General features: G+C 39.7%; 1 protein-coding gene and 1 non-coding gene across 2 annotated transcripts; one reads left to right on the forward strand and one right to left on the reverse strand.

Annotated features, from left to right (window-relative positions):
- Positions 1-895: 895 nt before the first annotated feature.
- SLC17A5 (solute carrier family 17 member 5) lies at positions 896-26611 on the forward strand. The gene is made up of 11 exons (XM_050894808.1): positions 896-1027; positions 4631-4827; positions 6255-6488; positions 6994-7081; positions 10489-10575; positions 11817-11935; positions 12823-12981; positions 15432-15564; positions 17229-17376; positions 23112-23202; positions 24758-26611. The coding sequence occupies exons 1-11, from the start codon at positions 967-969 to the stop codon at positions 24893-24895; spliced, it is 1455 nt and encodes a 484-aa protein (XP_050750765.1). The 5' UTR covers positions 896-966; the 3' UTR covers positions 24896-26611.
- LOC127015369 (U1 spliceosomal RNA) lies at positions 7896-8037 on the reverse strand. Its single transcript, XR_007766347.1, has one exon. It is a non-coding gene; the product is annotated as a U1 spliceosomal RNA (small nuclear RNA).

Raw genomic sequence — 26611 nt, forward strand, 5'->3', positions numbered from 1 at the left:
AGACCTCCACCCTGTTGTTAGCTTTGACTGAGGCTGAAAACCACTGATTCCGAGAGGAAAAGCTTTATTACATATGCTACGATGCTTATTCATTTGTATCGGTGCATTTTAAGGCCTCACTCCAGGAATCAGGCACTGCGCATGCACGCAGAATAAAAAGGTCCTGTGCTGCAGATACTGCAATTTATTGTTATAATGCTGCTCAAGTGGCTGGGCATTTTAGTGGTTACAGAGAAACCCAACACCTGCCCTGCGAGTCTTCCCCAATTCGGACGTGGCTGCCACACTTCACCTACACCGAGAAGCCGCTCGCCTTCGCTCACACGCAGCCATGTGTGGTCGCCGTACCACGGCCGCCTGTCGCCATGCCAAGAAGCCCTCAACGCGTAACGTTCCTCTGCCCTGGCGCTCCTTTGCGGCACGCAACCCGAAGCGTCTGTATCAGAGCAAAGCGCGAAGCACATTCACAGCCGCCAGCTCCCCGCGGCTGCCACGGAAGAGGGAGGCGGCCCGGGGAAGGGAAGGCGTGATTCGCCTGACGAGATTTGTCCTAAATCTGAGGAACTTTTCCCAAAACAGTCGAGGCAGGCCGCGCAACCCCACGGGCCGCCCGGCGTCTGTCAGTGTGTCCGTTAGTCCCCGCCCGTCAGCCCGCCCCGCCCCGCCCCGCGGGAGGCAGAGAGGGAGCGGCCACCTTCGCGCTGCAGATGGGCGGGCCGTCGCGGCCCCTGCCCTCACCAAAGATGGCCGCCGAGGGCTGGCGGGGAGCGGCGCCGCGCTGCGGCTGAGGCCGTTTCCGCCCGCCAGTGCCCGTCACATGACCGCCGGCGGCTGCGGCTGCCGCTGCCCGGCGCCGGCGGGGCAGAGGGGCTGCGGCGCGGCGAGCCGAGCCGCGCTCTCGTCCTCTCAGCGGTGGCGGCCGGCGGTCTGGCCCTGGCCGCGCTGCGCGGTCCGGGTGGCAGCGAGATGGAGACCGAGGAGGGAGAGGACCGCACCCCGCTGCTGAAGGAGTCCCAGCCCGGCACGGGTGAGAGGAGCGGGAGGCGGCACCGGGGGCAGCTGCCCCGGCGGGCCGCGCCCAGCCGGGCTCCCGCCTCGCTGCGGACCTGCCGGCCCGGGGCCGCAGAGCCTGGCGGCGCCGTGGGGGGCGGGCCGGGCCGGGCCGCGGCGCCTCCCCGGCGGCGCCGCCGCCCCGTGTGTCGGGGCGTCGCGTTGCCATGGAGCCGCGGGGCCGTGGAGCTGCGGGGCCCGGGCCGAGAGCGTCCCTGTGGGGGCCGGGGGGCCGGTCCTTCGCCTGCCGCAGCCTTTGCTCGCTAGCGAGGGACCGGCCCTCCTGTCAGGGTAACGGCCCGTCAGGGTAACGGCCCGCCCGGGTCCCGCGGCGGCGGCGCCCGTCTCCGCGGCCTCGGGGGCTTCACCTCCCGCCCCGCGCCGTTAGATGCGTTTGATCTTGAGGACGCGGCGGTGTCAGAGCGTGTGTTAGGTTAAACATGGCCCTGCGTCCTGACGGGGGTCGGGGCTTTCTCCTCAGCACTGATGGCGAGGAACAGACGTGCAGCCCTGTTACTTAATTCGCGTGTAAATACCTGCCCTTGGCTTGGTGTCTTTTCAGTCAAGACAAGTGGGTAGTTCCAGCTTAAATGGCGGCCTAACTATTAATGACTGCTGGGGTCCACTGAGGTTATGGCAGAATTTCGTTTTAAGTCAGAATTTGAGTAAGACTAATTGCTTGTTATGGAAGCATGGAGAGGAAGGAAGGTGGAAGAAGGCACGAAGACAGTTATAGGAGAGGAGGATCGTTATGGGGTCAGGGCTTAACAACAGAGCTAATGTGTTTAGAGGGTTGTCTGTGCTGTTTTGTTTCCCAGAATGTACAAACTATAAAGAGTAAAGTAAGATTTTTAAGTTTCTTCAGTATGCCATGCAAAAATACTCCAACCTACTTGGGAAACATATAACTGCAGCAAGAGGGGCTGCTAACAAAATGACTTAAAAGTGCCAGAAAGAGGCAAATTTGAGTTCAAGTCGGTTATTGAAGCAATACGTTCTTAAGTTTGCACAATGCATCATGCTGCAGTTGAGGTGGTTCACCTTACCCACAAGGAAAAATACAGAAGAGCAATTTCCTTTAACTGCTGTGCAACTTGCAGCACAGACCTATTTTTTTAACTGCATTTAAGAATCTTGTTCAATTATAGCTACAGTATTATAAAACATGCCTCTGAAATCGGAATTAACTACAGATGTAAGACCTAAGACTACCAATCAAGGTAAGACCTTGAACATCATGGTTAGCTGCCTTAAACTTTAGGGGGAGTGGATGTCTGTGTCTCTTTGATTATAGCAATCTCCTGAAGAGGTGGGTGACTGAAACACATCTGGAATCTTCTCGAATCTTCTGTTCTGTTAACCTGATCTAATATTCTCAGGTATTGCAAATGCACTTAGTGGAAAGACAGGAAAGCAATAATTTAGCAGCCATTTGTTTCAGACTTGCAGATCTACATGTTTGTTAGATTTTTATGATAAACTATTTACAGTTGAAAAAAATCTGACATTAGTGATCTTAAGTTCTTGCACATCTGTTTTGTGGAGCTTGCTCTCCAAACAAGGTGTATACCAGTAAGAGGCTTCCAGAGGAAGAGTAATGGATGTTCCAGTTGATCTGCATTTCCAAGGAAGGGTTACATCATCAGTGTGATATTCAGCCTTCTGTTGTTATTGTTTAACCCCAGCATATATAGGCAGTGGAAAGGTTAAATAGCTTTACCTGTAATTATATTCATTGTTATAAATTATATGACTATACATTTTCTACTTAAGGCAAATAGCTTTTTAAACAACAATAAAGGACAACGAAGCTGCTTGACTAGTTTTTGTACAGTAAGCACTTCCGGCTCATGGTGCCTATTGCTTTTAAAGTAAGCAATAAAATCTTGGCAGCTCTCCTTCATGTCATTCAAAAATCAAATATGCCTTTTTCAAATGCTGCTGAGGCAAGACATGCGATTACCACAGGTCTGGAAGGCATTTTGCGTATTTGTACAGTAGCCTCACTTACTACTCATTTACTAAATGAACATAGCAAATACAGCCTGTCTGTGTCATTTTAACAACTTGTGCAGCCATAGTGAACGTCACATAAAGTTGGTCAGGGTTAGAGACTTCAAAAATGAGAAGGTTCTACTACTTTCATGAAAAATACAGTATTGCAGAAAGGCTCTGTTGGTGCCCCCACTGAAAAAGACAAAATCACATAGGCTCATTCCTTGTTTCAGGGAAGTTACAGGGAAGGGGAGGGTCTTTAGAAAGCTTGTCCACAGGGCACGCTTTTTGCTTCTTACTGCAGATCAGAAAATCCAGTCAACAGACATACTGCAGTAGCAGATGAAGCTCCAGTCAGTCCTGTTGTTCATAGATATACTTGTTCTATTCATCATTTGCATTCTAAATAGTCAGAGAAACATGAGATCACTGTAGACTGATGTAATATCTGCAGGTGTTGATCCCCAGCCCTCCCAGAGTTTCAGACGTCCAGGTTATAAAATTTTCCGTTAGCACCATAGTTTCCTCACAAGGGGGGAAACTCCACCTCCTAACTATTTGTAAATTCAGCACAGTCTTCAAGTAGTTTCTCAACAATTTGACATTTCTGCTCAGTAGGTTCAGGCGTTCCTAGTTCATAAAGAGTATCTGCAGAGCTATAAACTGTATTTTTTTTATAGATACAGAATTTATTGCCACTGGTGATGTGCTGGGCCAAGTTACAGCTCAATTCTGATCTGAATCTCCTGGTACTGATGAACGATCTCTGCCAAATGCTGCTGTGTACTGCTGTAGAAGGGAATCAATAACTGTGTTACCGTGCAAAGTCTGCTATCTGGGTTTAAACAGCTGACAGAGTCAATTTAATGCCAAACATAGATTTTTATGCTGAATCTAAGACTCATTTTCCTTTGTCAACTTCATTGTTGTATGGTCACTATGGAAGAGGGGCATACTGGGCAACTGCTGCTGTTTCACAGTGCCACTGCAGTGTTTGCCATTTCCATTTCTGCTAGTTTTCTCTGTTTGGCAGCTGTCAGCAAATGCACATTCCTTTATAAGCAAACTTATAGAAGGAAAACTTGTCCTAGAAAACAGTCTGGAATCCCAATGACTGTTCTTTAACACTACTTTGAGAGTCCCTGTTTTTCTTGAACCGTTTTTACATATATGACAGGCTTCCTGCTAATCTTGGGGTTTTTTTAGTGTGAAGTTCTACTTTTAATAAATATTAGTGTATTTTGGAGAGGACTTTTGAAACCATGTTTCTAAATCCATTTCCGCAGACCACACACCACGCTTCCACTGCAGCCCCTACACTTGTGCGGGTAGCTACCAGTTGTCTAAACCAGAATTACATTTCTTTTGCACATCAATAGAAAAGTGGGCTTCCCCGCCCCCCCCCCCCCCCCAGCCTCTAGCCCTGTTGAATACACCCCTTAAGACTAGAACAATTAGCTTGTTTTCTTGCCTATTTTTTTCTTACCCATAAATTTCTGGCATTATTAGTAGAAAGTGCTTATCAGTTGTTCTTATTTTGTTAGGTTCTGTTAACACAAAAATTTTTCATTTACTCTCGTTTCAGTCCCTGTATGCTGCTCAGCTCGCTATAATCTAGCACTACTGGCCTTTTTTGGGTTCTTCCTCCTGTACGCGTTACGTGTGAACCTAAGCGTTGCTCTCGTGGATATGGTAGAACCTAACACAAGCTTAGTGAAGAATATGACTTCCAATGTGTGTCCAGAGCATTCCTCTGCCATTAATGTTCCTCGCAACACAACGGTGAGGTCTCAAACATATTGTTCTGTAATGTGGCAAGTAAAAGTGTTTTTAATAGAAGTCTGTGATTTGATGACTCATGCTTAGGTGGCAAGAGAACAGGCTGCTTTTTACCGGATGGCCTTTTCAGTGGTTCTTTAAAGCTATTCTGAAAAATAATAGCCTTAAATGACTAGCTAATTTAGAAGTGCTGTGTGTGTGTCAGTTTTTTTACGTACATCCTTTCTGTGCTATTCCTTACAAATTGGCTAATCTGACCTTGTAGATCTACTATGACTCACTGTTTTATATGCCAGTGATCAACTGTTACTGTTATCTGCGTCAGAACTCACATCACTGTCCATATTTGCCTGTTCTTCGTACAGTCTCAATGGCATGAAATTTCATTACAAATTAACGTGTAATATTTTTCTCCTCACTTCTTTGATCTCTTTCCCAGATCACGATTCTTGTCTTTATATCCCTTATCTCTGACTTCCCTTCCAGTAATCCTTAAAATCATATTTCTTAACTGAACAGAATTGTTGAATATGAAAAAATGCTTTAAAAAAAGCCCAAACCCACCAACTTTGTGAATTTGGACTTGCATAGATCTCATCTTATAACTGAAGCTTATTACTGAGCACTCTTGCTGTTTTTCTGCCTTCATTTTGTTTGCTTGTTTAGAGGTCATTTATTATTTATCACGAGCAAATTATAACTGTGAACTTTATGGGAACAAGATTCTGTCTCATCACTTCCGTGAAATGTATGCTGCTCATTTAGATGCTCAGAAATTGGGCTTTTGGAAGTGATCCCAAACTTCAAAATCACTTTATTGAGCAACGGTTCATGTCTTCTTGCTGACTTCCTTTATAGCTTCAGGCTTCTTATCTCAGTCATCTTTGCTTTTATTACTTTGTCTGCTAAACTCATCTTCCCTCTGTTGTGCTTATCCCATTCCTACCCTTGTAAGTCCTGTCCTTGGCTGCTCTCTTTCTTTATATTAAATTTAAGCATCTGCATCTCCTTGTCTGCTTTTCTGTCCATAAATTTTCTGCAGGAAAAGCCATTTTCTAGAGCATGACAGAATGTCCACACTGTGATACAGAAGTGGGATTCAAACTCATGCAAACTACATAGTCTGTACCTGTGTCACGTAACCCAAGTTGCTTGGGAACTCAGAAAGGGATAGCTGCCCGAGCACTTACGTTTCACATTGTGATGATTTTCATACTTGGGCTAGATATGTGTGGACAGACTATAAACTACCTGAATTAGGTTTCAACACAACTTTGATTGCAGTATAGATGTGTGTAGAGGGAGGAGGCCATGAAACATTTGTAATTTAGATGTAAAGGACTAAATGATCGATCAAAGTTATATAAAATATGGTCAGAGAAACTGCTGTTTTGAACTTACTGCATTTTGGGTTTTTTTCCTCTTTTTAGGGGGAAAAGTATTCTTGGGATGCTGATACTCAGGGATGGATCCTTGGTTCTTTTTTCTACGGCTATATCATTACTCAGATTCCAGGAGGATATCTTGCAAGCAAAATTGGAGGGAAGCTGTTGCTGGGGTTTGGCGTCTTTGGTACCTCTGTATTCACCTTGCTTACTCCCTTAGCTGCAAATTTGGGGGTTGGCTACCTCATAGCTGTCAGAGCCTTGGAAGGACTGGGAGAGGTAATCCTTTTTCTCTATGTAACTTGAAAATGTATCTGAATAATTTATTAATAAATGGTAGTGATTAGATCCTGTGGGTGTCGGTATGCTGGAATAGTGTATGGACTGTTTCATTTTGAGTAGCTTAGTTTTAATTTCTTTGAATAATTAAGAAGTTTGCCCTATATTTTAGCCTAAGCTTTTTGAATAAGAAAAAGGTTTTATTTGCAAGGACACTTGAGACAAAACTAGAGTTATCCCTTCTCATTTGTCAGAAACCAGGAGCTCAGAACAGTATTGTTTGTATTCTTGCAGCTTTTCCAGTATATACGGAATCGAAAGCAGGAGAAATTAATTCTGCCTCCTTACGCTCATGCCTTGCACACTTTAAAAAAGTGGTTTCTTACTAAACAAGAAACTAACATATTGTACTACTGCTTTTTAATGAAATATGCTTTGAAAGATGCAAAGTTGAAAGGAGTTCTAAAATTGTTGCATTTCAACAGAATGAAATGTTGTTTTCTAGGGTGTTACCTTCCCAGCTATGCATTCAATGTGGTCTTCTTGGGCTCCTCCACTGGAACGCAGCAAGCTCCTTAGTATTTCATATGCAGGTGAGAAATTCCCACGCTGATAATGGGATTATACATTTTTACTGCAGTAACGGGGAGGATTGACTTAAATCAAAGGGATTTATATTATAAATTTTAATGAGCATTTAATCTGGAAAGCATAACATTGAATTAAATCTTGCTTTGCCTTCATTATCTTCATTTATTCATGGCTTTTATAACCCTGAGAAAAGGTATTGATCTGCAACTAAGTATAAACTTCAGTCTAACTTTGGTATAAAGTGGTGCAAAGAGTTACTGTGAGGCTGAATAATAGAAGATACTGTAAATAAAGGAGATTTAGTATTAGGAACAAAAAAGCTGGGACAGAATCACAGGATAGAGGTGTGTGTGTGGTTGGGTTTTGAGGGTTTTTTTAAAAGTGTTTTTGAAGGAACTCAAGGAAGAAAATGTCCACGGTCCCAGGTATTGCTGCAAGAGCTCCTTGTCAGAGTCCAGTTGTCCTGGTTTCAGCTGGGATAGAGTTAATTTTCTTCTTAGCAGCTGGTACAGTGCTGTGTTTTGGATTTAGTGTGAGAATAATGGTGATAACACACTGATGTTTTAGTTGTTGCTAAGTAGCACTTATCCTAAGCCAAGGACTTTTCAGTTTCCCATGCTCTGCCAGCAAGCAGGTGTGCAAGAAGCTGGGAGGGAGCATAGCCGGGGCAGCTGACCTGAACTAGCCAAAGGGGTATTCCATACCATAGAATGTCATGCCCAGTATATAAAGTGGGGGGAGTAGGCTGGGAGGGGTGGATGGCTGCTGGGGCATCGGTCAGTGGGTGGTGAGCAATAGCATTGTGCATCACTGTTTCTTAAAAAAACGCGAACGCAGTCCTCCACTACCACAAATTATGCAGTTGAGTTTCCCACATTTGGGGAAATCACAGGGGTCAGCACACCCGGAGTGCAGGGGATGAGCCTTGCCCTGGGAAAACCACCTGCCTGAAAGGTATTTCCGGGCGGTCCCCCATCCAAGTACTAATCGGGCCCAGCCCTGCTTAGCTTCCAAGATCAGTCGAGATTGGGCATTCTCAGGGTGGTATGGCCCATCCATACCAGGTATACTTCCTGGCCAGATTCTCTTAGATATTGTACGTGTGGAAGGTGTAATGTTTATTATCACATTTACTTGTTTGAAGATATTTGATGTTACATAGGATTTTTGACTTGGCAGAGTGATACAAAACATACTGAAAGCACAGTACGAATGTGAGTTAACACTTAGCAAAATATAGCAATTGCAATACACATTTGCATTATTGGTCTCTAATATACTCCCCGTCATGACGCTGGGACCCAGTCGCCAGGAAGGAATATGTGGGTTGAAGGCAGCTCAAGTCTGTTGTTCTCTTAGAAATTCTGTTGTTAGTTGTTTAGTTTTTATACTTTATGTCGGACTGAGCCACATATTCACTCCCCTCATGCTGGTCTGGCTAACTCAGGGAGACAGTCACACTTTTAATGAACTGGAGGAGAAACATTTACACCACCAGCTGATCCACTCAACTGACATAGCTGTTTATCTACAACAAAGGCCACCCTCTGGTCCCCTTTGTGTTGAGATAAAGTCAGCTTTCTTTGCAACAGCTGTGGTCAGTCACACCCTGCATTATTCCCTGAGCTTCCTGGACACGTTGCTCTTGCCCATCTCCACTGAGCCTTCATCTGTTTTAGGGGTTTACTGGTCAGTCACATTGCTCAATGCAGTATTTGTGGGGCAGGTGAAAAAATGTAGCTTTCTAAAATTACTAGTCAAAATTGATATTTTGAGGATGACAAATTTTGCATTCAATTAATGAAGTAATGGTTTGTTTTACTCACTCTTGTTAGTATTAATTCTGTTACAGCTTTCTTATTCGACCTGAGCTTCATCAAGAAGACAGGGCTATACCATGTAAACTGTGGCTACAGTTTCTCAAGCAGCTAAGCCAGTCTAGTGGCTCACTTGTGCCAACAGGAATGAAGCTTTAATCCTTTCTTCCTCACATTTCCTCACTTCCCTCCTAGCCAGGTGTCTCATTCCTTCCTTTGTGCTATTTCAGGCACTCATCAGACCCTTCCATGAGCCACTTTAACCCAATTAATGCAGCAGAAAGCTTTTTCTCTTTTTTTTAATCTGTTTTCTGCCTTACTAGTGAATTAAATCTGCTTTAAAAGAAGTCTTCATGTGAGAGCCAGCACACAAGTTAAGCAGAGAGCACAGAGCTGGGATTGACATCTGCATTTAACAACTGGGAGCTTTTAAACTGTCCTTTTGTATCTTGTCAAACTATATGCTAACGTACTAGTGAGAAGAGCCTGTGGCCTTCAACAGCCAATTGTTAGCAGTCATGGATGGATAAGGCATCTTGTGTAAACTTAGCAGAGTGTTTCCTTTTCCCTACATTTTCATGGTTGGCAGTCATGTGGTCTGTGGTCTGCTTATTTCATCGTGATCATGTTGATTGTCTAAGAGAACATATGATTGAGTTTATATATAGTTGTTATTTTGATTTATATTTTGTGTGATGTATGTGGTTTTGTTGTGCGTGGTTGAAGCTTTCTGCCTCAAATAAAAATTATTGTTTCCATGAAGATGGAATCTACGCATCCAGCATATCAACATAATCTAATGTTTTCTGAGTTGAGATTAGGTTTGGAGAAGTGATTGTATAACTAACATTAAGAGACGAGGTCTACTACTTACCACGAGTAGAGCTTCTAAGTATGTAAACAATAGGGGGTGGGTTTCTGTTTTAGATTTGGGGTGGGGGGACCTGCCATCCTTTGCAAAATGTATATTGAATTATAAACTCAGGAATAGTTCTTTCCTGCTTTTGGCTTGTATCTGAACTGGAATCTGCTCATCTTTCCCTTCTTCCTTGCCTGTTCCTACACCCTGTTAAATGCAGGGACCATGGGATTTGAACCTGCTGGTTATATGGATGCCTTCTGGCTCTTGTTTCTAGCATTCCTGTTTCTGTGGAGCTAGTAGGAGTTATGAAAAATGCAAACTGATTATATCAAGTCAGAATATTATCCCCCCCAAGTCCTTAATTATACTGTGATCAGCTCTCTTTTGTTTCGCAGCAATGCCAGTTGACTAATTTGCATTGTTTTGGATGTACTAGAGCCATCGCTTTATTGGAGATGAACGTGCCAAGAATGCCTGTCTCTTAATGCTTTTTGCTTGTAATTTTGGATGCTTAGGGCTTTGTGGCTCTGGTTACTTGGAGCTGCCAAAGCAGCTTATTGTGCCTGTGTTTCTTTAAGGTGAAATGGCAGCCCTCTGGTGGTGGTGACAAATCTTTTCTGCATGATTTATTACAGAAAAATAAAATAACTGTGAAATGCCACTTAGTTTAAGGGGGTCTATAGGAGATCTAATTATTGTTTTTCCACTTTGTTTTGCTTTCTTCTGGTAGGTGCACAGCTGGGAACTGTTGTCTCTCTGCCACTATCTGGTTTAATTTGCTACTATATGAACTGGGTTTACGTGTTTTACATATTTGGTAAGTGGTTTTGTTTTGTAATTATTAAAAGTACAATCCATATTCTTTTTGAAAAGCATGTTATATTATAAAACTTATTTTAAGTTTTAAAAACATGTTTGACATGTAGGGTTGCTATTTTATTCCTCCTGGGAAATTAGAGATATTTAAAGCTAAGTAGATTCCTGTGTGTGGCTACGTAAGCCTTCCTTCCGATGAGCAAAGCTGTCTCGGAGTTGGACAAAAGCTGGTACAAGTCAAATGCTCTTAACTCTCCCACCAGTTGGAAACAACAAGCCGAAATTTCTTATTTGAAGTGTGAAATTGAGTTAATAACTTTAATCCCAGGAACAAACTTCTACTCTGAATGAAAGAACATGTGAAAAGTTACTGCTGCTTTAAATGGAAACTGTGTGGAAAATCTCTCTAGCGGTCACAGGAACCCTGAAGGAATGCCCAAAATGCAAGGATAGCATGTTTACTGTGAGTTATGTTCTAGAAGAAGCTCAAACACAGAAAATGCTTTCTAACAGCATGTCGTAGATCTAACTGATGCTTTTTATAGGTCTATTTACATGTCTGAGCCATTTCGTATTCTGCACGGGGAAGGGACAATCGGAATAAAAGACAAGGGTTATACTTTCCTCAACAAAACCACCTCCAATTTTTGCATAAACAAAAAGGGTTCAAAACAAAGAATTGGACAAAATGAAATAAGTTACAATGTTATATAAAAGTACAGTTGATTTGGACTGACTATTGAAAAGTTACATTTTTTTCAAATGACAGTTCTGGAGTTTGGCTTAAAGAAAAGGAGGATTGGTACATCAGTTAAGCTATATGTAGTGATATTCTGTGTATGTGCACAAAGTATTTTTTGTGATTAAACTTAATGTGAATTTTTGTTTCCTCTGGGTGAGCCATATCTTTTGTGGCTGTTCCATGTGACTGATAAAAATACAATATGTATGTGTAAGCAACTTTCTTGCTGTATGAGGCACTTCCAAGTGGAAGAAAAATAAAAAGAGAAAAAAAACCACAAAAAACACTTTCCTGCTTAGTCCTCTTAACCTCTAAATATGCATTTTTAAGCCACTTTGGGGAACTATTGTTTGTAAGTAGATAGAAAAATAATGTTCCTTAAAATTATATTAGAGTATTTGGAAAAAACTTCTAACTAAATCATTTGAGAGTGTTATTCACTCGATATAATTGCTTATGTTTTTATTTCTGTCTCTTCACCCATCTTTTCCCAACAATAGGTGCACTTGGCGTATTTTGGTTCTTCTTCTGGATGTGGTTGGTTAGTGATACGCCAGAAACTCACAGGAGCATTTCACATGCTGAAAGAGAATATATACTCTCTTCTCTAAAAGATCAGGTACAGCACTTTGGTATAGTCATACTTACTTAAGTAAGAACATAAACCACAAATATTGTCATTAGCGTCATGCTCTGTTGATGTCTAGAAAAACATCCTTAATCTGAGAGAGAGGCAGAATTTGTCAAACAAAAAATTAAAAATATAGTGCAGTTGTATAAGTGAGAAACAATCGGTAATCAAACAAAGCATTTATAATAATGCCTTTTGTCACAGACGTTGTTGCAGTGCTTTTTAAATAAAAAGCTCAAGTCTATCACTTCTCTTTAAATTAGATCCACACCTGTATAATGTCTTTAAACTTTGCAATACAATATTTTACAACTTTTTTTCAATGTGTCTTCTAGAGTAAGAAAGAGATTACTGTTTGAGGAGAATACATTTTGAAAATGCTAATGAGCCAGTTCCTAAAGTGTGCATAAGAGTATATTCCTGTGGCTGGGGATATGTGTTTACAACCTGCGAAGCTGGCTGACAGACCAAAGTTAATATGTAGAATTGAGTAGGAAAGATTCAGCTAAATAAACATGTGAGGGGTGACTTTAAATACTTAATCATTTATAGTAAAAGCAGGAGGCAACAAATCTCAACAAAGGCAGGCACGCTTTTTGAAATTCTGATTACAAAACGTAATAGTAATCGGTTTACTTTGCAATAGTAAACAACAGAGCAGTAACATACATTAGTATACCTTCAGTGAGAACTGAACACAGTAATTCATTCATTGCTGATGACATGCATCTGTTGACTGAGACTCATCTTGTGGCCTTCAAAATGAATGATCAGTATAGATTTGGGTAGGATCAAAGCACTGTATTTAGTAAGTGTTCATATCAATGTCCTGATCACTCTTTCTCTTCCCTTTTTCTCTGCCTCCTGCTTGGTAGCTTTCTACACAGAAATCTGTTCCCTGGAGACGTATACTGGAGTCCCTTCCACTCTGGGCTATCGTTGTGGCACACTTCTCTTATAATTGGACTTTCTATACACTTCTTACGCTCTTGCCCACATACATGAAGGAGATCCTGCGGTTTGATGCACAGGAGGTGAGATAAAAATATAGTCACTTTCTTCTGAATTAAAGAAATGAAATAACAGAGATCTTTCCTGCTGTTTAGAATAGAGGAACCTGTTTGAGAACCTTGGAATGTAAATGTATAGCTGGGAAATGGTAAAATAAATCCCCACAATTAAGCGGGTGCATCGAAAATATTGCCTGCCTTGTAATTTCCACCTTTTTTTGAGACTTATTTGACATTTAGTAATGCTAGCTTTCGAGCTCATTTTTTCTGGTTGAAGATGCATGTTATCCATTTTTAACTGCTCTGATTTAAAACAATAACTATAAAAATATTTGTCTCTTATATGGTTTGTATGATTGCTTCAGATTTTATAGCTTGTTGTATGGCTTCTGAAATACTATCTACTTCTTCTTTGCTCGCTCATAAGGGAGAACATTTCCAGTTAAAAAAGAAAAATAAAACTAAGGAAATCATTGGACAAGTGGCATTTTTTAAAGTATTTTAAGGGGCGGGGGGGAAGGGAGGAAGCTTCAGTCTGATTGGATCCCTTTCCAAATTGTCACTTTCCTTTCCTCAATGAGCAGCAGGGGTAAAATACCTTTTTTTAGTATGGTAAATAGGATGAAACAAAACTGTAGACTTAAGGTTCAAATATAGTGCTTTTCAAGGAAATTTTTAAAAACTCTTATTTATAGCAATTACTTGACTGTACTGGTCTTTCTTTAATGAGAAAGTTTCAATGATAGCATAGTTTACCTGGAGGAGCTGGTACAGCTCAAGTAAAAAGGTACTCAGAAATTTCAAGTTTAACATAGTCTCTTCCTGGTTTAACGCATGAGACTGGTTTAGAGCAAACTGAAGATGCACGCCATGCAAGAAGGAGGTGATGCCAACAATCTTGGGAGGAAAAGATGGGGAAACTCAGTGTTAGAAGAGAAGGTGGCAGTAGGGCAAGCTGCAAAATGGCTGGAAAAAACGAGCTGAAGTTGATGGTTGGCTTCCTTATTATGCCTCTTGAGGGAATACCTGCATAAACATCTATGAAAGTAATTTGCTACCACAGCCCTCAATTGCATGTGTTTTGTAAAACTCTGTTGCATTAAATGCTAACAGGTTCTGCTGTGAAGTGGTTTCCTATGTCTCTGGGTTGTGTTTCTTCTTTCTGGAGTGACTTAGAGTACTGACTGTTGTGAACATTTAAAAAAAAAAAAAAGGAAAAAAAAAAAAAAGCTTGCATAATAGTGTTGGACTAACTTTGTTGCCACACATTTAGATGGAAATTGCATTACTGTTTAAAATATTATACAGTTGCTACTGTATAGTCCACCAGTTTCCATCCTATAATAAAGGGATTGGTTAAAAATAATGCTGTGTCTTTGAACAGTGCTTCAAAAGAAGTTTTGTTATTACTGAGACTGTCTTCTATTTTTCAAAATTTTAATTACTGCTTTTGAAAGCTGAGCATTGAAACCCAACAGGCAGCATGTTTGAGTGCTGATAGAGTAGATTTCAGGTGGGGATGTGTTTCTGGTCTCATTTCAAACTAAATTTCCTAGGGAAGCTTTCGCTTCTTTGACAAATATACATTTTATAATAGCGTATAAACATTAGAGTATTTCTATACAATAGCTATCCAAATACCTCTTTTTTTAATCACAGATTAGGTCAAATTATAGCTCTGTTATCAGTAATTATCCATAATTGTATGGAAAGGCTGTAAACTTATGCAGTTTAGTAGTACCTTTTGTTTCCCCTCATCAGAAAAACATGCAGAATCAGGCAGAAGTCTCTAAACAGCTCTTGTTTAAAGTAATGGGAGTTAACAGGTTACTTCAGTGTAAGTAATGTCAGATCCTGAATAATAGCTTTGCTTTGGGATCATAGGATGTCCAGCCTGGATCTGATGAAAGTTCTGGTTCTGTATCTTATCTCTAATTACAGCCAGTATCAGATGTTTCAGCAGATAGATATGGGATAATGTAATGTTGAAGAGTTATAGTAGTACAAAACCCTGAGATTCCATATAGCTTTCAAAATTCTGAATAATATTTACAGCTTCCACTTTAACTCACTCAATAGCCTGTCATACTTGAAATTGGTGTTTCTGGAAACTTGCATGATCAGGTTAATGTCCACAAGATACCTTCATGTATAGTTTTCTTTTTCCTGAACCTGGCTGCTGATTTAAACCTTTGAGTTTTTGGTCTGGCTGCATTGGTAGTTATGGATTAAGCCATGCAATGGAGAGTTTACACATTGGTAACTTTAAAATGCTTTGCTTTTTCTATCCCTAGGTTTCTTTTCTATGGTAGTACCAACAATAGTTATGTGGATGGACGGTTTTGACACCTCTGGTTCGGTCTCTGTTAATGCTCCAGCACAAGTGATTTCTCAGCATATTGATACCTGTAAATAAAAACAATATTTAATTGTTATTTAAGTGTGTTAACTGTCTTTTTTTATGTCCTTAACAGAATGGGTTTTTATCTGCCCTACCTTATTTTGGCTGCTGGTTATGTATAATTCTGTCTGGGCAAATTGCTGATTATTTACGGGAAAAACAGAACTTGTCCACTGTTTGTGTTCGCAAATGTTTTACCCTAATAGGTAGGTGCAAGTATCATCTCTGTTTGGAACATATCATAGTATGAATCTGGGAAAAATGAGGGGTTTAGGAGAGTAGTGTGACATTCTGCTGTGAGATTAGGCAGGATTGTGCACGGCTTGAGAGGAGCAGCTGTGTTTGTGCATTAATTTGTCAAGAGTAAATCCTATCTTTTTCCATAAAAAAAGTAGGCCTACTGGATAAGAGAACAATAAGAGATTGCCAAAAGCTTTGTTTAGGTCAAGATACATCATTCTTACAAGCAAACTGATGAAATAAATGGTTGGGTAGAATCACCATTAAAGTGGTGATAATTGCTTGACAGAATGATACCTTGTGAATGGCTTTCTCAAACTGAGACGGGGTATTGTTCTGTGTGAGCCTGTTCCCAGCCCTGTGTTGTTCAGTGGTTTGTTTATTTAAGACTTAAGTAACTGAATAAGAATACACTTGCAAAATTTACAGTTGCTACCAGGGTAGGAAGACCAAATAGAATCCAAAATGGCCTTGACTAATTGGGAGGAGAGATGATCTGAAATCACCAAGAGATCAACATCAGGTTTTTAACGAATATAAGTAAAAGGCTGTATTTAGGAAGAAGCTGATTAAAAGAGAGGGCAGGGGAAAGAAGGAGGGGGAAAAAAAAAAAAAAAAGAAATTAGGCACAGGATCCACACAAGTTGCAGCCTGCTTGATGTATGCCCATCCTTGCTGCCTTCTCAATTCTGCTGATTCAATTGCTTTCTTTAAAGCAGCTCTTATAATAAACTCTCAAGCTTTTTTTTTTGTTTGTTTGTTTTTAAGCCTACACCATTTTGGTGATCCAGTTTACTGCAGGGCCTCACACCCAAGTATGTACAACTGAGGGGGAAACATGCTGTTGTGTTAGGAAAAGCAGGAGTGTTAGGCTGGCTTCATCAACAAAAGCATGTACTTGGAGCTGTTTATGGAGATCATGATGGGGTCATGTAAATGGGCTCTGGTACTGGGAAATGGGTACCACAGTTGACTGCAGACAGGAAGCAGCATGCACTAGCTCATGACCCAGTATGGACCCCTGATGGAGTAGCTCTAAAGCTAGCCTGGGTCCTCTAGATTGTACAGCAGGCTCCAGTATAGATATACCAGATGTTCAGATCTTGTAAAAATGAAGTAAAACTCATTCTAGAAGGTGCCTGCAGGAGAAATATGCATATATATATGTACGTATGTATTTGTATGAACCCTTCCAGCTCTACTTTATTATGATCTGCAGACGACAGTGTTTGTTCCTGAAACCTGGAGAGTTAAATGGGGATAATTTCTTTGCAGTGCGGTGTTCACCTGCCAGTGTCAGTGCAGCTTCTATTATTTTTATAACAATAAATAAAATTAATTTGTGAAGTCACTTTCAGTATCTGTTGATTTTTGTTAATTTTTTTGTCTAGTTGAAGTTTGTTCTTTGCAGCTAGAGTGGGATTTTTCTGGTCTGGCTACTGTTTCCAGCAACAGGTTTGCAACCCCTCTGCTGTTCCTTGCAGGCCCGCTGTATAATGCCTGTAGTGCAGTGTTGGATTCTGTACACTAGGTGGTGGTGGAAGTTGTACGGAAAATGTGTACACAGCTTAGAGCCTCTTAATGTCTCTCATGTTAAAAGTCCATTGATTCTAAGATTTCTGTCTTAAAGGAATGATTGGACCTGCGATGTTCTTAGTAGCAGCTGGATTCATAGGCTGCAACTATGCACTGGCTGTTGCATTCGTGACCATATCAACAACACTAGGAGGATTTTGCACATCTGGCTACAGCATCAACCATCTGGACATAGCACCTTCGTAAGTATTGCTGAAGCTATTGTTAGTGCACGTGATACATTTATGACCACTTTTTTTTTGTTTTGTATTGCTGGGGTTCCTGGGAGTTTTAGCTATGGACCATATGCTGTACAGACCTGGAATGTAAACACTGACAGTGACTCAGGTTTACAGTTTTAAGCACTGTATTTGCAAAAAGTGCAAGTTTGGCAGAGGATATGATATGAACAACAGTTTAGAATAATTCAATTTTTTATCCTGCAGTAATAAATGATCTAATTCCTGTAATTATACTTACTAGATTTTTGTCCTATTTGATTCATGATCTTAATAGGACAGTGTTTTTGGAACAGCACAATATAATTAAGCGTTCCACTCTTTTAAACTTTTCCATCAGAGCTATCAACCTTTAGCATGAACATTACTATATTTAAGCACTGTGATACAGGCAAATTTTTTGTATTTGAAAAACATTCTATACACTGGTATCAAAACCTTGTTATGAGTAGGTGACCTGTTATCAGTAGGTGATGAATCAGATATGTACAATTGCTCTTAAATGCCTAACTTTTAAGAATGGAAAGTTAGATACTTTCTAACTTTTTTAGAGAAATTACTTCAGGCTGTAATTTCTCCAGTGTGTTACAAATTCAGAATCTGACAGATCCATCAGTTTCCCAAAGAGCATGGATGTATGTGTATTCTTTTGAAAGTCCACATAAGCATTCCTTGCACAGGTAAAAGTCAAGTACTTTGCTTTGTCATTCATTTACCTGTTTGCGGTAGCACTTAGATATGAACAGGGTCAAATGACTTTATGACCAAAGAAGAGAGTGTTTCTGTACTAATGTGTAAAATGAAAAGAGTTTAAGTATAAGTGAAGAGGGGAAAAAAAACATTTTGTAGAAATGTTACCTAGAAAAAAATTCTTAAGATCTGGACAACTTATATGGGAGACCTCAGGTCCAAATTGAAGATGGTATCCAGGCTTTGGCAATTGGAAGGATGGTGGTCATGTCCACAATGATGGACGAGTTTTGACTTAACAGATGGATATGAAATAGTGGGAGCCCAGTTAATCTTGGCAGGAGAGATTAGGTAGCAAGCAAGAGGCAAGGTGTCAGTGGCCAGCTATAAACAGCTTGTACTATGAATTGAATATGAAAGTAAGAATAGCTTCTGTGATGCATTTTGTTTTAAATCGAGTAGAATTACGAATATAGAAGATGTAGTTAAAGCAGTGCATCTGGGGTATTATGGGGCTATTATACAACTTCTGTTTCAAGCTTAGCTCTCCAGAACTACAACAGTTAGTTTCCTAAAAATGTAAAATGTTGGCTAGGAGTTGGAGTTATTTCTTTTATGTCTCTGTGTTTAAAAATACAAAACATAAGCATTAATGTCAAAAGACATTACTACTATAAGTTACTTAATGGCAGAACTTGAATATCTGTGCAGTTTTGATTTGCCTCTTTTCTCTGTGCATCACAAATTAGTCTTTGTGTCGTTGTTGTAATATGTAATATTCCCCTGCACATGACCTTTTCTTCACTCAGTGCACAGGGTGGATCCTGCTCTAGAAATGACTGAGCGTTGTATAGAGAGGGAGACTGGCATTCATTCCTAAACACTCTACCTCATAGCTGTAGTAGTTGGAGAGCACATAATGGCTGAGGCAGGGCATTACAGGAGAAAAGAAGGGTCACGTTTAAGGTAGCTGAACATTGCTCTTGGTAATTCAGTCCTTTCAGTGCTCTGTCACAGAATTTGCATGTGGTAAGTCAGTTGGATCAGACTCCAGTGCGATCATCTGTCAGGACCATGTTCATACCCTCTGGCTTTAGGAATCTGGACTCTTAAGAGTTCTTTAGTTATCGAGAGTGATGGGAACTTCTCAAGGCTGGTTCAGACTACCATAATATGTAAAGGGAGTCTCCAGCAGCTGGAGTCCAAACTTAAACATCTCAGCTGAGAAGCTAATGTTGGATCCAGTGAGATTAATTGAGGCCTAGCTGATCTGTTGCTTGTTTTCCTATGCTTCTTCAAACTATAATGTTCTGGTTTGCAAAAATGTGTTACTCAGAGCGCAGACAGAAGTCAGTGGAGCTGTGCTTTGAATATATGAACAATGCTGTTAAATAATCTTAAAATGAGATCCTGAGGATCTCAAATCAAGCATCCAGTAGGCACATATATTCTTGGCCTATGTTTTCGTTTCCTATCTATAGGATGGTTTTCACATTGTCATCTCCATCTCTCAAGATTGTTGTGAAAATAAACTAGTATCATGAAAAGTTCTACTGGAAAGTGTTTGGGATGATTAAAATTCCACTTGCAACAGCTGAATAGTATGCAGAAAGTAAGGCTTGGGTCCATGCATTGAATAAGTGAAGTGAAACAAAATATTAAATGGTGCTCATTAAGTGAATACAATTCATCCTGTCCACTGAGTGCAACAGAGCTGTCACAGGAAAAAGGAAACACAGCGTGTGCCTCTGTGAGGCATATGCACAAGGAACTTCTGTATGCAGGTGATGACTGAGGTTTCCAGAACTAGAATGTTGTGTGTGTTTTCTAATTTGAGAGTTACTTCACTTTGCATTTCTAATGTGTTTATTTCAAGGGTGAATTTGTATATGACAGTATACAGAGTATTTTAGGTGTTGAAAAAAGCCACAAGAAAAAATCATGTGGCATGGTGCTGATACATGTCAGCAGGCATAATTAGACTCACCACATGAACTGCTGCTGATCTCTCTGACCAAATCCCACTCTATTCTTCCTGCCCTCAACAAAGTCCTGCTTTTATTCCCTTTGCATTTAAACCATACAAGTTTCTCTAGCTCTTCTTTCCTCTCGGATAGGCTGAAGGGAGCATACTGATGATAAGTGAAGGAGAGGCAGGTGTCTTGCTGATAGTTCAGGAACTTTGGCCCGGCATTGCCTCTAGAGACAAATGGCTGCATATGCGGGGAAACTTTCCTGGATGGGAACATGGTCAGGGTGGATGCTGTTTTATTGAAATCAGTGATTCTCTATTCAGCACATGCATGCTTTAATTCGGGGTAAATCTGTCCAAATGGAGACAGAGAAGGAAAAGGGCATGTCCTTGTAACAAAGGTCGTAGAAAAAAATTTCTTCAAATACAGAAATACAAAAACATCTAAGATGAGAGGAAAAAGAAGCCTTTTTTTCCCCCCTGCTTAACTTTTTGTGACTGTCTGAACTTTGTTGGATGAAATGGCCAAGGCAGACATTCACAATTTCAAGGAAATGCTTGACATAATTGTAGAAACCTGAAAACGGGGTCTGCATAAAATTGTGAAGGAAACCTCTGTTAAGAGTTTACCCAGAACTTGATTATTTTTTTTTAATTTACTGAAAGATATTAGAATAACCAGAAGTGATTCAAAGCAGTTTCAAAATGCATTTAAATGCCCATTTTAATTAGTTAAAAGTATGCTGACTAGAATAGCGAAGAGTCCCTTGTTGCTACTAAAACTTGCATTATACCAAAGAAATAATGATTATATTCACAGGAAAAAGTGAATTAAAATACTGATACTGAAGGGAAAACAATATTTGCTACGTGGTTTTGGTTTCTAACATGTATTTATTATGTCATCAGTGTATTGAATTGGGGGGGCGGGTCGGGGACAGGAGGGAGACTAGATTGTTCTTGTGGGGAAAATGTATTCTATTCCAGTTCTTTAAATCTACATCAATATGTTGCCATGATTACAATTTTTAGTATTGCTGTTACCATGAGCCCTCGTAATATTCCTGTGGCTCTGTTATACACTAAACATTTCACATATCTGGTTTTTTTACTCTTGATTTTACTACTTAACTGCTCTGCAAGTCGATTGGTATTTGGTTATCCCCACTATGCCATAAGAACCTGACCAACAGCTTACTATTAGTTTTGCTCTACAGACATGTCACTTTTTGCTTTCCCATTTCATATGGGAGTCTCCGCTGTGCTGAGGGAGTGGCGTAGCAGTTATCCACATCAAACAGCAAGCATTATCAAGAATGTAACCTAGGTCAGAAACACTGGGCATAGCCATAAGCCAGCAACCGATTGCCAAAGATCTTTGGTGACCGGGGAAACTATTAAACTATGTTTAGTTTTGAAAAGTGTGTCTTAGCAGTATTGTAGTGCTTAAACATGTTAAGACAAAATGGATTTGGTTCTACTTAAAGGCTTTAAATGGAGTTTTGCTATATGTGCTTATCTGCCTAAGGAAACTTTTACACTTTCACATTCAGCTTCATAAAAGCCTGTTAATTCTTAAACACTTTCCGAGGTAAGAAGACTACATGCTACATTTATAAGAAATAAGGATTGTTTTAATTAAGGCACTGGAGCTCAGTCTAAAATACATTGCCATGCTTTAAACTGATATGTAGTGTTGACTTTCAAGAAAAAAATCGACTAGTAGGCTAGATAATTGATTCTCTTTCTCAGGAAAAAACATGTGTTTCTCTAATATCATTGGACTGGATACACATATCACAACCTTTTTTAACAGTGCTGTATGGTTGAATTCTGTTTTGGTAAATAAAATGTCAAAACTATGCATGTCTCTTTAGAGATGAAATTATGTTTCTGTTATGTTAAAATCGGTGAGGACATAATTTCACTCTGCTGAACAGCCTAAAATGATCACTGGGAGATAACTCCTTTCTCCTGTGATAACCTGCAATTATTAGTATTTTGTATGATTCTTCAGCCAGCAAATCCACCTTGAAAATCTGAACCACAGGGATCTGTGCTCTGGTGGTTGGAAGGTCAAGCTCTGCTGTAGAATGTCTAGCTCTTGTTTCTCTTCAGTCTCTCTCACAAGTCTGCACTTGTGATACAGTTTCAAACATGATCTTTCAGTATTGCAACACTCCTGTGAGAGAGAGCTTTAATTGCCTAGAGATGAGGTGCTGAGACTCAGATATTAAAAACTTGCTGGGAAAAGCTGGTTATGGCTGCTGGTGCATATGCATGCACGTGTGTGTGAGCGCAACACGTTCATGGAACTGGAAGCCTCAGAATGGAGCTGCAGTAATGGCAACCAGCAGAACTGGTTAAGTCAGACCTATTTCCCATCAGCCTCGACCCACAGAAAGCTGAAGGGAAGGACTGCCGCAGCGCTCTGAAGTCAGGTCTTTGGAACATACACTCTGTAGTGGAAGTGGGGATATCCATCCGCACTGGTGATGTTGCCTTCTTGGAAGACACTTTTTAGCAATGATACCTCAACCAACTCTTATTGTTGCCAAACAGCACTCTGTCACACTCCTTGTTGTCTTTCCACTTCAAGGCATGCAATGTTTCTTTTCTAACTTCTCCGATGGATCCAATCCAGACAGTTTGGTTGTGGCTTAGCAAAGGGGATGTGGGTTTCGATTATGGATCCTGAGCAAAGCCATGAGTAATTTAAGTTGAATTCCATAACTAACCTCTGGAAAAAAGAGACATATAGAATCATTTAGGTTGGAAAGGACCTTTAAGATCATTGAGGCCAACCGTTAACCTAACACTGCCAAGTCCACCACTAAACCATGTCCCTAAAAATGTATGTACCAAGTTGTCAGTGAGTTGTTACTAGAATAAAAGCAAGCCATTCCCACTGGAATATTTGTATTTTAATTTGTCTGTGTGATCAAGATGAGGCCTATGTGATCAGGTTAGGCAAAATTGTTTCAATGACTGATAAGCAGGATAAGTTAATAAGCAGTGTTAACAATGTCTCTTGCAGGTATGCTGGAATTCTCCTTGGGATCACAAATTCTTTTGCTACTATCCCAGGAATGGTGGGGCCAGTTATTGCCAAGAACCTCACTCATAATGTAAGTCTGCTTACTATTTTTTCAGTTGTTATATTTTTATCTCCATTGAATGGAAATTCTGTCTGTTCAAGTCTGCAGTCATTAAATGAAATCTGGGTTATACATGTAAGTCATACTGTTCCATTGCTGTGAATGACTTAATTCCTAGCCTTTATTCTTCTGATTCTGATCAGGAAAATAAAGGTACAATCGAAGACCTGTCTAGGACTTTAAAATGTTAGTGATTCACCCCTTATATTCTCTAGGAATAAAATGAATATGTTTTTATCACGGTAAAACTGTTAAAATGCCAACTAGATGAGACAGTTGTGATATTATTTTAGCAAATTAAGACAAGTTCTTACTTGTTTTTTTTAAAATCAGTCTCTCACATGAGGTGTTGAGTTGTAAGGTCAGCATTTGTTGGATGAGTGAGAAACTAGATTCAAATGTGTGGTTTTTATAATGCATCCCTTTGTATGTACATTACAGGATTAGGACATTCTATGCTGTGTTAGTTTCACAAGACTTGAACAGTGTTAGATTTGACTTCCAAGATGGTTTAATAAAAGGACGATTTGGAGTAGAAAAAGGGAGCGAGGAGTTGTTTGACTGTGGTGTGGGTGGTTTTTTTTTTTTAATCAACTATATAAATTATTCTAAAATCTTTTAAGAAAGGAAGATGGGAGGAATAAGTTTATTGATACAGTTGAATTTTTGGAGTTGGTGATCACTCCAATGATTTCCTTAAAAATAATATGAAAATATTCATTAATGCATGAATCCAAACAAATTAATTCTTCCAGACATCTTAACAAGTGGGGTTTTTTTGGTTTGGTTTTTTTTCCCCATACTAATGCACTGTTCTGGTATTATTCTGTTTTTGTAGTAAGATCATTTACAGGTTTGTTACAGTAGTCATCTGGAACTAAATTTAAAAAAAGGAAAAAAAAGCTTTAAGACATCTGCAGATATTACTACTTTATTTAAAAAGAAAAGAAGAAAAAAACCCCAAAACCAAACAAACCACAGTTCTTTGCTACCCATGTCTTAAGGCCTTTCTTAAATATCAGAGTTTAGAAGATTCCTCTTGAAATCTGAGTAAAGATAGCTACCTTGTTTGGGCTAAAAAGCTTATGATTCTGGAATATTCACATAGTAGTCATTAAGAATAGCTTACTGCATAGTGCAGAGCACTTAGCTCTTGGATCACCTGACTTGAAAGCAAGGTAATGTTTCCCCTTACAGTAACATTCTCTGTGAGTTTGTGTAGCCTTTGTGCAAATGTGAATTTTGATATGAAGGTTCTGCATCTCAGATGATAAACTGATCCAGATAGTCTGATGCAATTCTGATAGGACTATCTGTGTAAGCTGTATTATTCAACTGAAGTTGACTATACTGATGATTTGATCTTTTATGTTTATAATGCTTTTATGTTGCTATGAAATCATGCTGAATAGCATTTACATTTAAATAGGTAAGGCATGTAGCATTGGTTTTAAAATTACTTTTTCTTGAGTGTGGAGCTGCAAATTGACTGCATCTTTTTTTTATTCTTTCCCCCTTTTGACAGAATACTGTGGGAGAATGGCAGACTGTTTTCTATATTGCTGCTTCTATTAATCTATTTGGAGCAATTTTCTTTGCATTATTTGCAAGTGGAGAAGTTCAGGACTGGGCAGTCAGTGGATATCACTTGCATAGAAACTGAAGGAGTTGTTGAAATACCAAAGCTGTGCTGAATCCCAATGTGCTAGAATTATGTGACCAGAAAAGTGCCTTCCCTACTGATGCCTAGGAGTCGTCAGAGCTTTTCAGTTAAACTATTTTATCTGTATATCTTTTGTACTGAAAATCATTTGACAGCATATGTGTGCTATTTCCTAACGAGAAACTACTTGGATTAAATATAATAGTTTCATGCTAGGACTTGATATCAAATATATGATCAGAGACAACATTTTAAATTGGTGTGCTAGGCTCCAATTCTTTCCAGTTTTTAATTAATATTTTCTGAATTAATGTGTAGGCAGATGTTTGTTGATACTGAAATGAGAGGAAAAAGTAAAGTGATTATGTAGCACTGTAAAGAGGAATGGCATGCAAAGAATTGTACCCAAAAAAAGTGTTTTGATTTCCATGATGCGATTGATAGGGTTTTTGCCGTTTAAAAGTCTAGAAGATTTCTAGTTTTCTACAATCTTTTATAATGCTTTTATTTTGTCAGTGTTTTAATTGATGTCTAAGAAATGCACACATGATTTTATTCTATTTTACGCACAAGTTTTCAATATATAAACATTCCCTGTTTCATGAATACAGCTTCACAACTGATACAGAGCAATGAGGAAGTAAAATGTACTGTTGTGACTGACAGAATAAGCCATGTGTCACTGTTCTCTGTGGTGCAGGTTTTTTAAATAGGCCTTATTTTTATTCATCTGTGCAAAGAAGCAGCAGTGCAACTCTGTGGTTTAAATCTAGGCAGTGTGCAAGAGTGAACTAGAAATACAATATCTGCATGCTTACCTTAAAATAACTTTCAGTTTGGCAGTTTATTTTTTGTCTCTTTAAATCAATGCAGTGGAATTCTTTCCTCTTGCGTGTAGATATATTTGTCCACTTGTCAGTGTAAATGCAATAAAATAAGGCCAGTGTAGGGAATAATGAGGAAAATCAGTTCTCTTCTCTAGCAGCCTTGTTTGTTAGTCAGATAAAAGTAGAGTAAAAAAAATACTAGTGCAATAACACGATGCTATTATCTCCTATCAACACAGAATTTGACACTCGAGAGCATCCTTTGCACAACATGCAATTAAATGCCACACAGTAGGATTAAATGAAGTCTATGGAAAACAGTGGCCCTGTTAAGAACAAATGGCTGAATAATCTTGTAGTCACAAAGCAAAGGAAAATTCCTGTGCCAAAGATTCCTGGATTGGAGCAATTAGGTAAAAAAGAAAAATCACTGGGCTCTGGGTTTTTCATTTACCACCAATCCAAAAGAAAAGCCCAGTACTAAAGCTGCTCCAGTGGAGCCTACCTTCCTTCATTTCTAGGAAATGGCATCTGCCTCTTCTTTTTACCTTTAAGAGCCATTTTGTTTTGACCTTCCTTGAAGTGTCATGTTCTCTGATGGTGGAACTGTGTTTAAATCTGTGTGTCTGCAGCATTTCCATAATAAACAGTGTGAAGTTCAGATTAAATTAGTAGTTGTTCAGTGGGAGTATGTTAAAGCTAAATTGTGTCTTCAGTGTTTCCACAATAAATGGAACGAATATTTACATGTGCACCTGTTGTTGAAAATTACTATCTCCCTGAAGTTAGAACACCATTCTCAAAGAATGCTGAACAAGATTGGTGACTGGATTAAGGGATGGTTAATATTTTCCTGGAAAACTATCTGCTTCAGAAGTTTCTTGTCTAG

The sequence above is a fragment of the Gymnogyps californianus genome, chromosome 3 (genome assembly GCF_018139145.2).
Source record: "Gymnogyps californianus isolate 813 chromosome 3, ASM1813914v2, whole genome shotgun sequence".
Classification (NCBI taxonomy): Eukaryota; Metazoa; Chordata; class Aves; order Accipitriformes; family Cathartidae; genus Gymnogyps; species Gymnogyps californianus.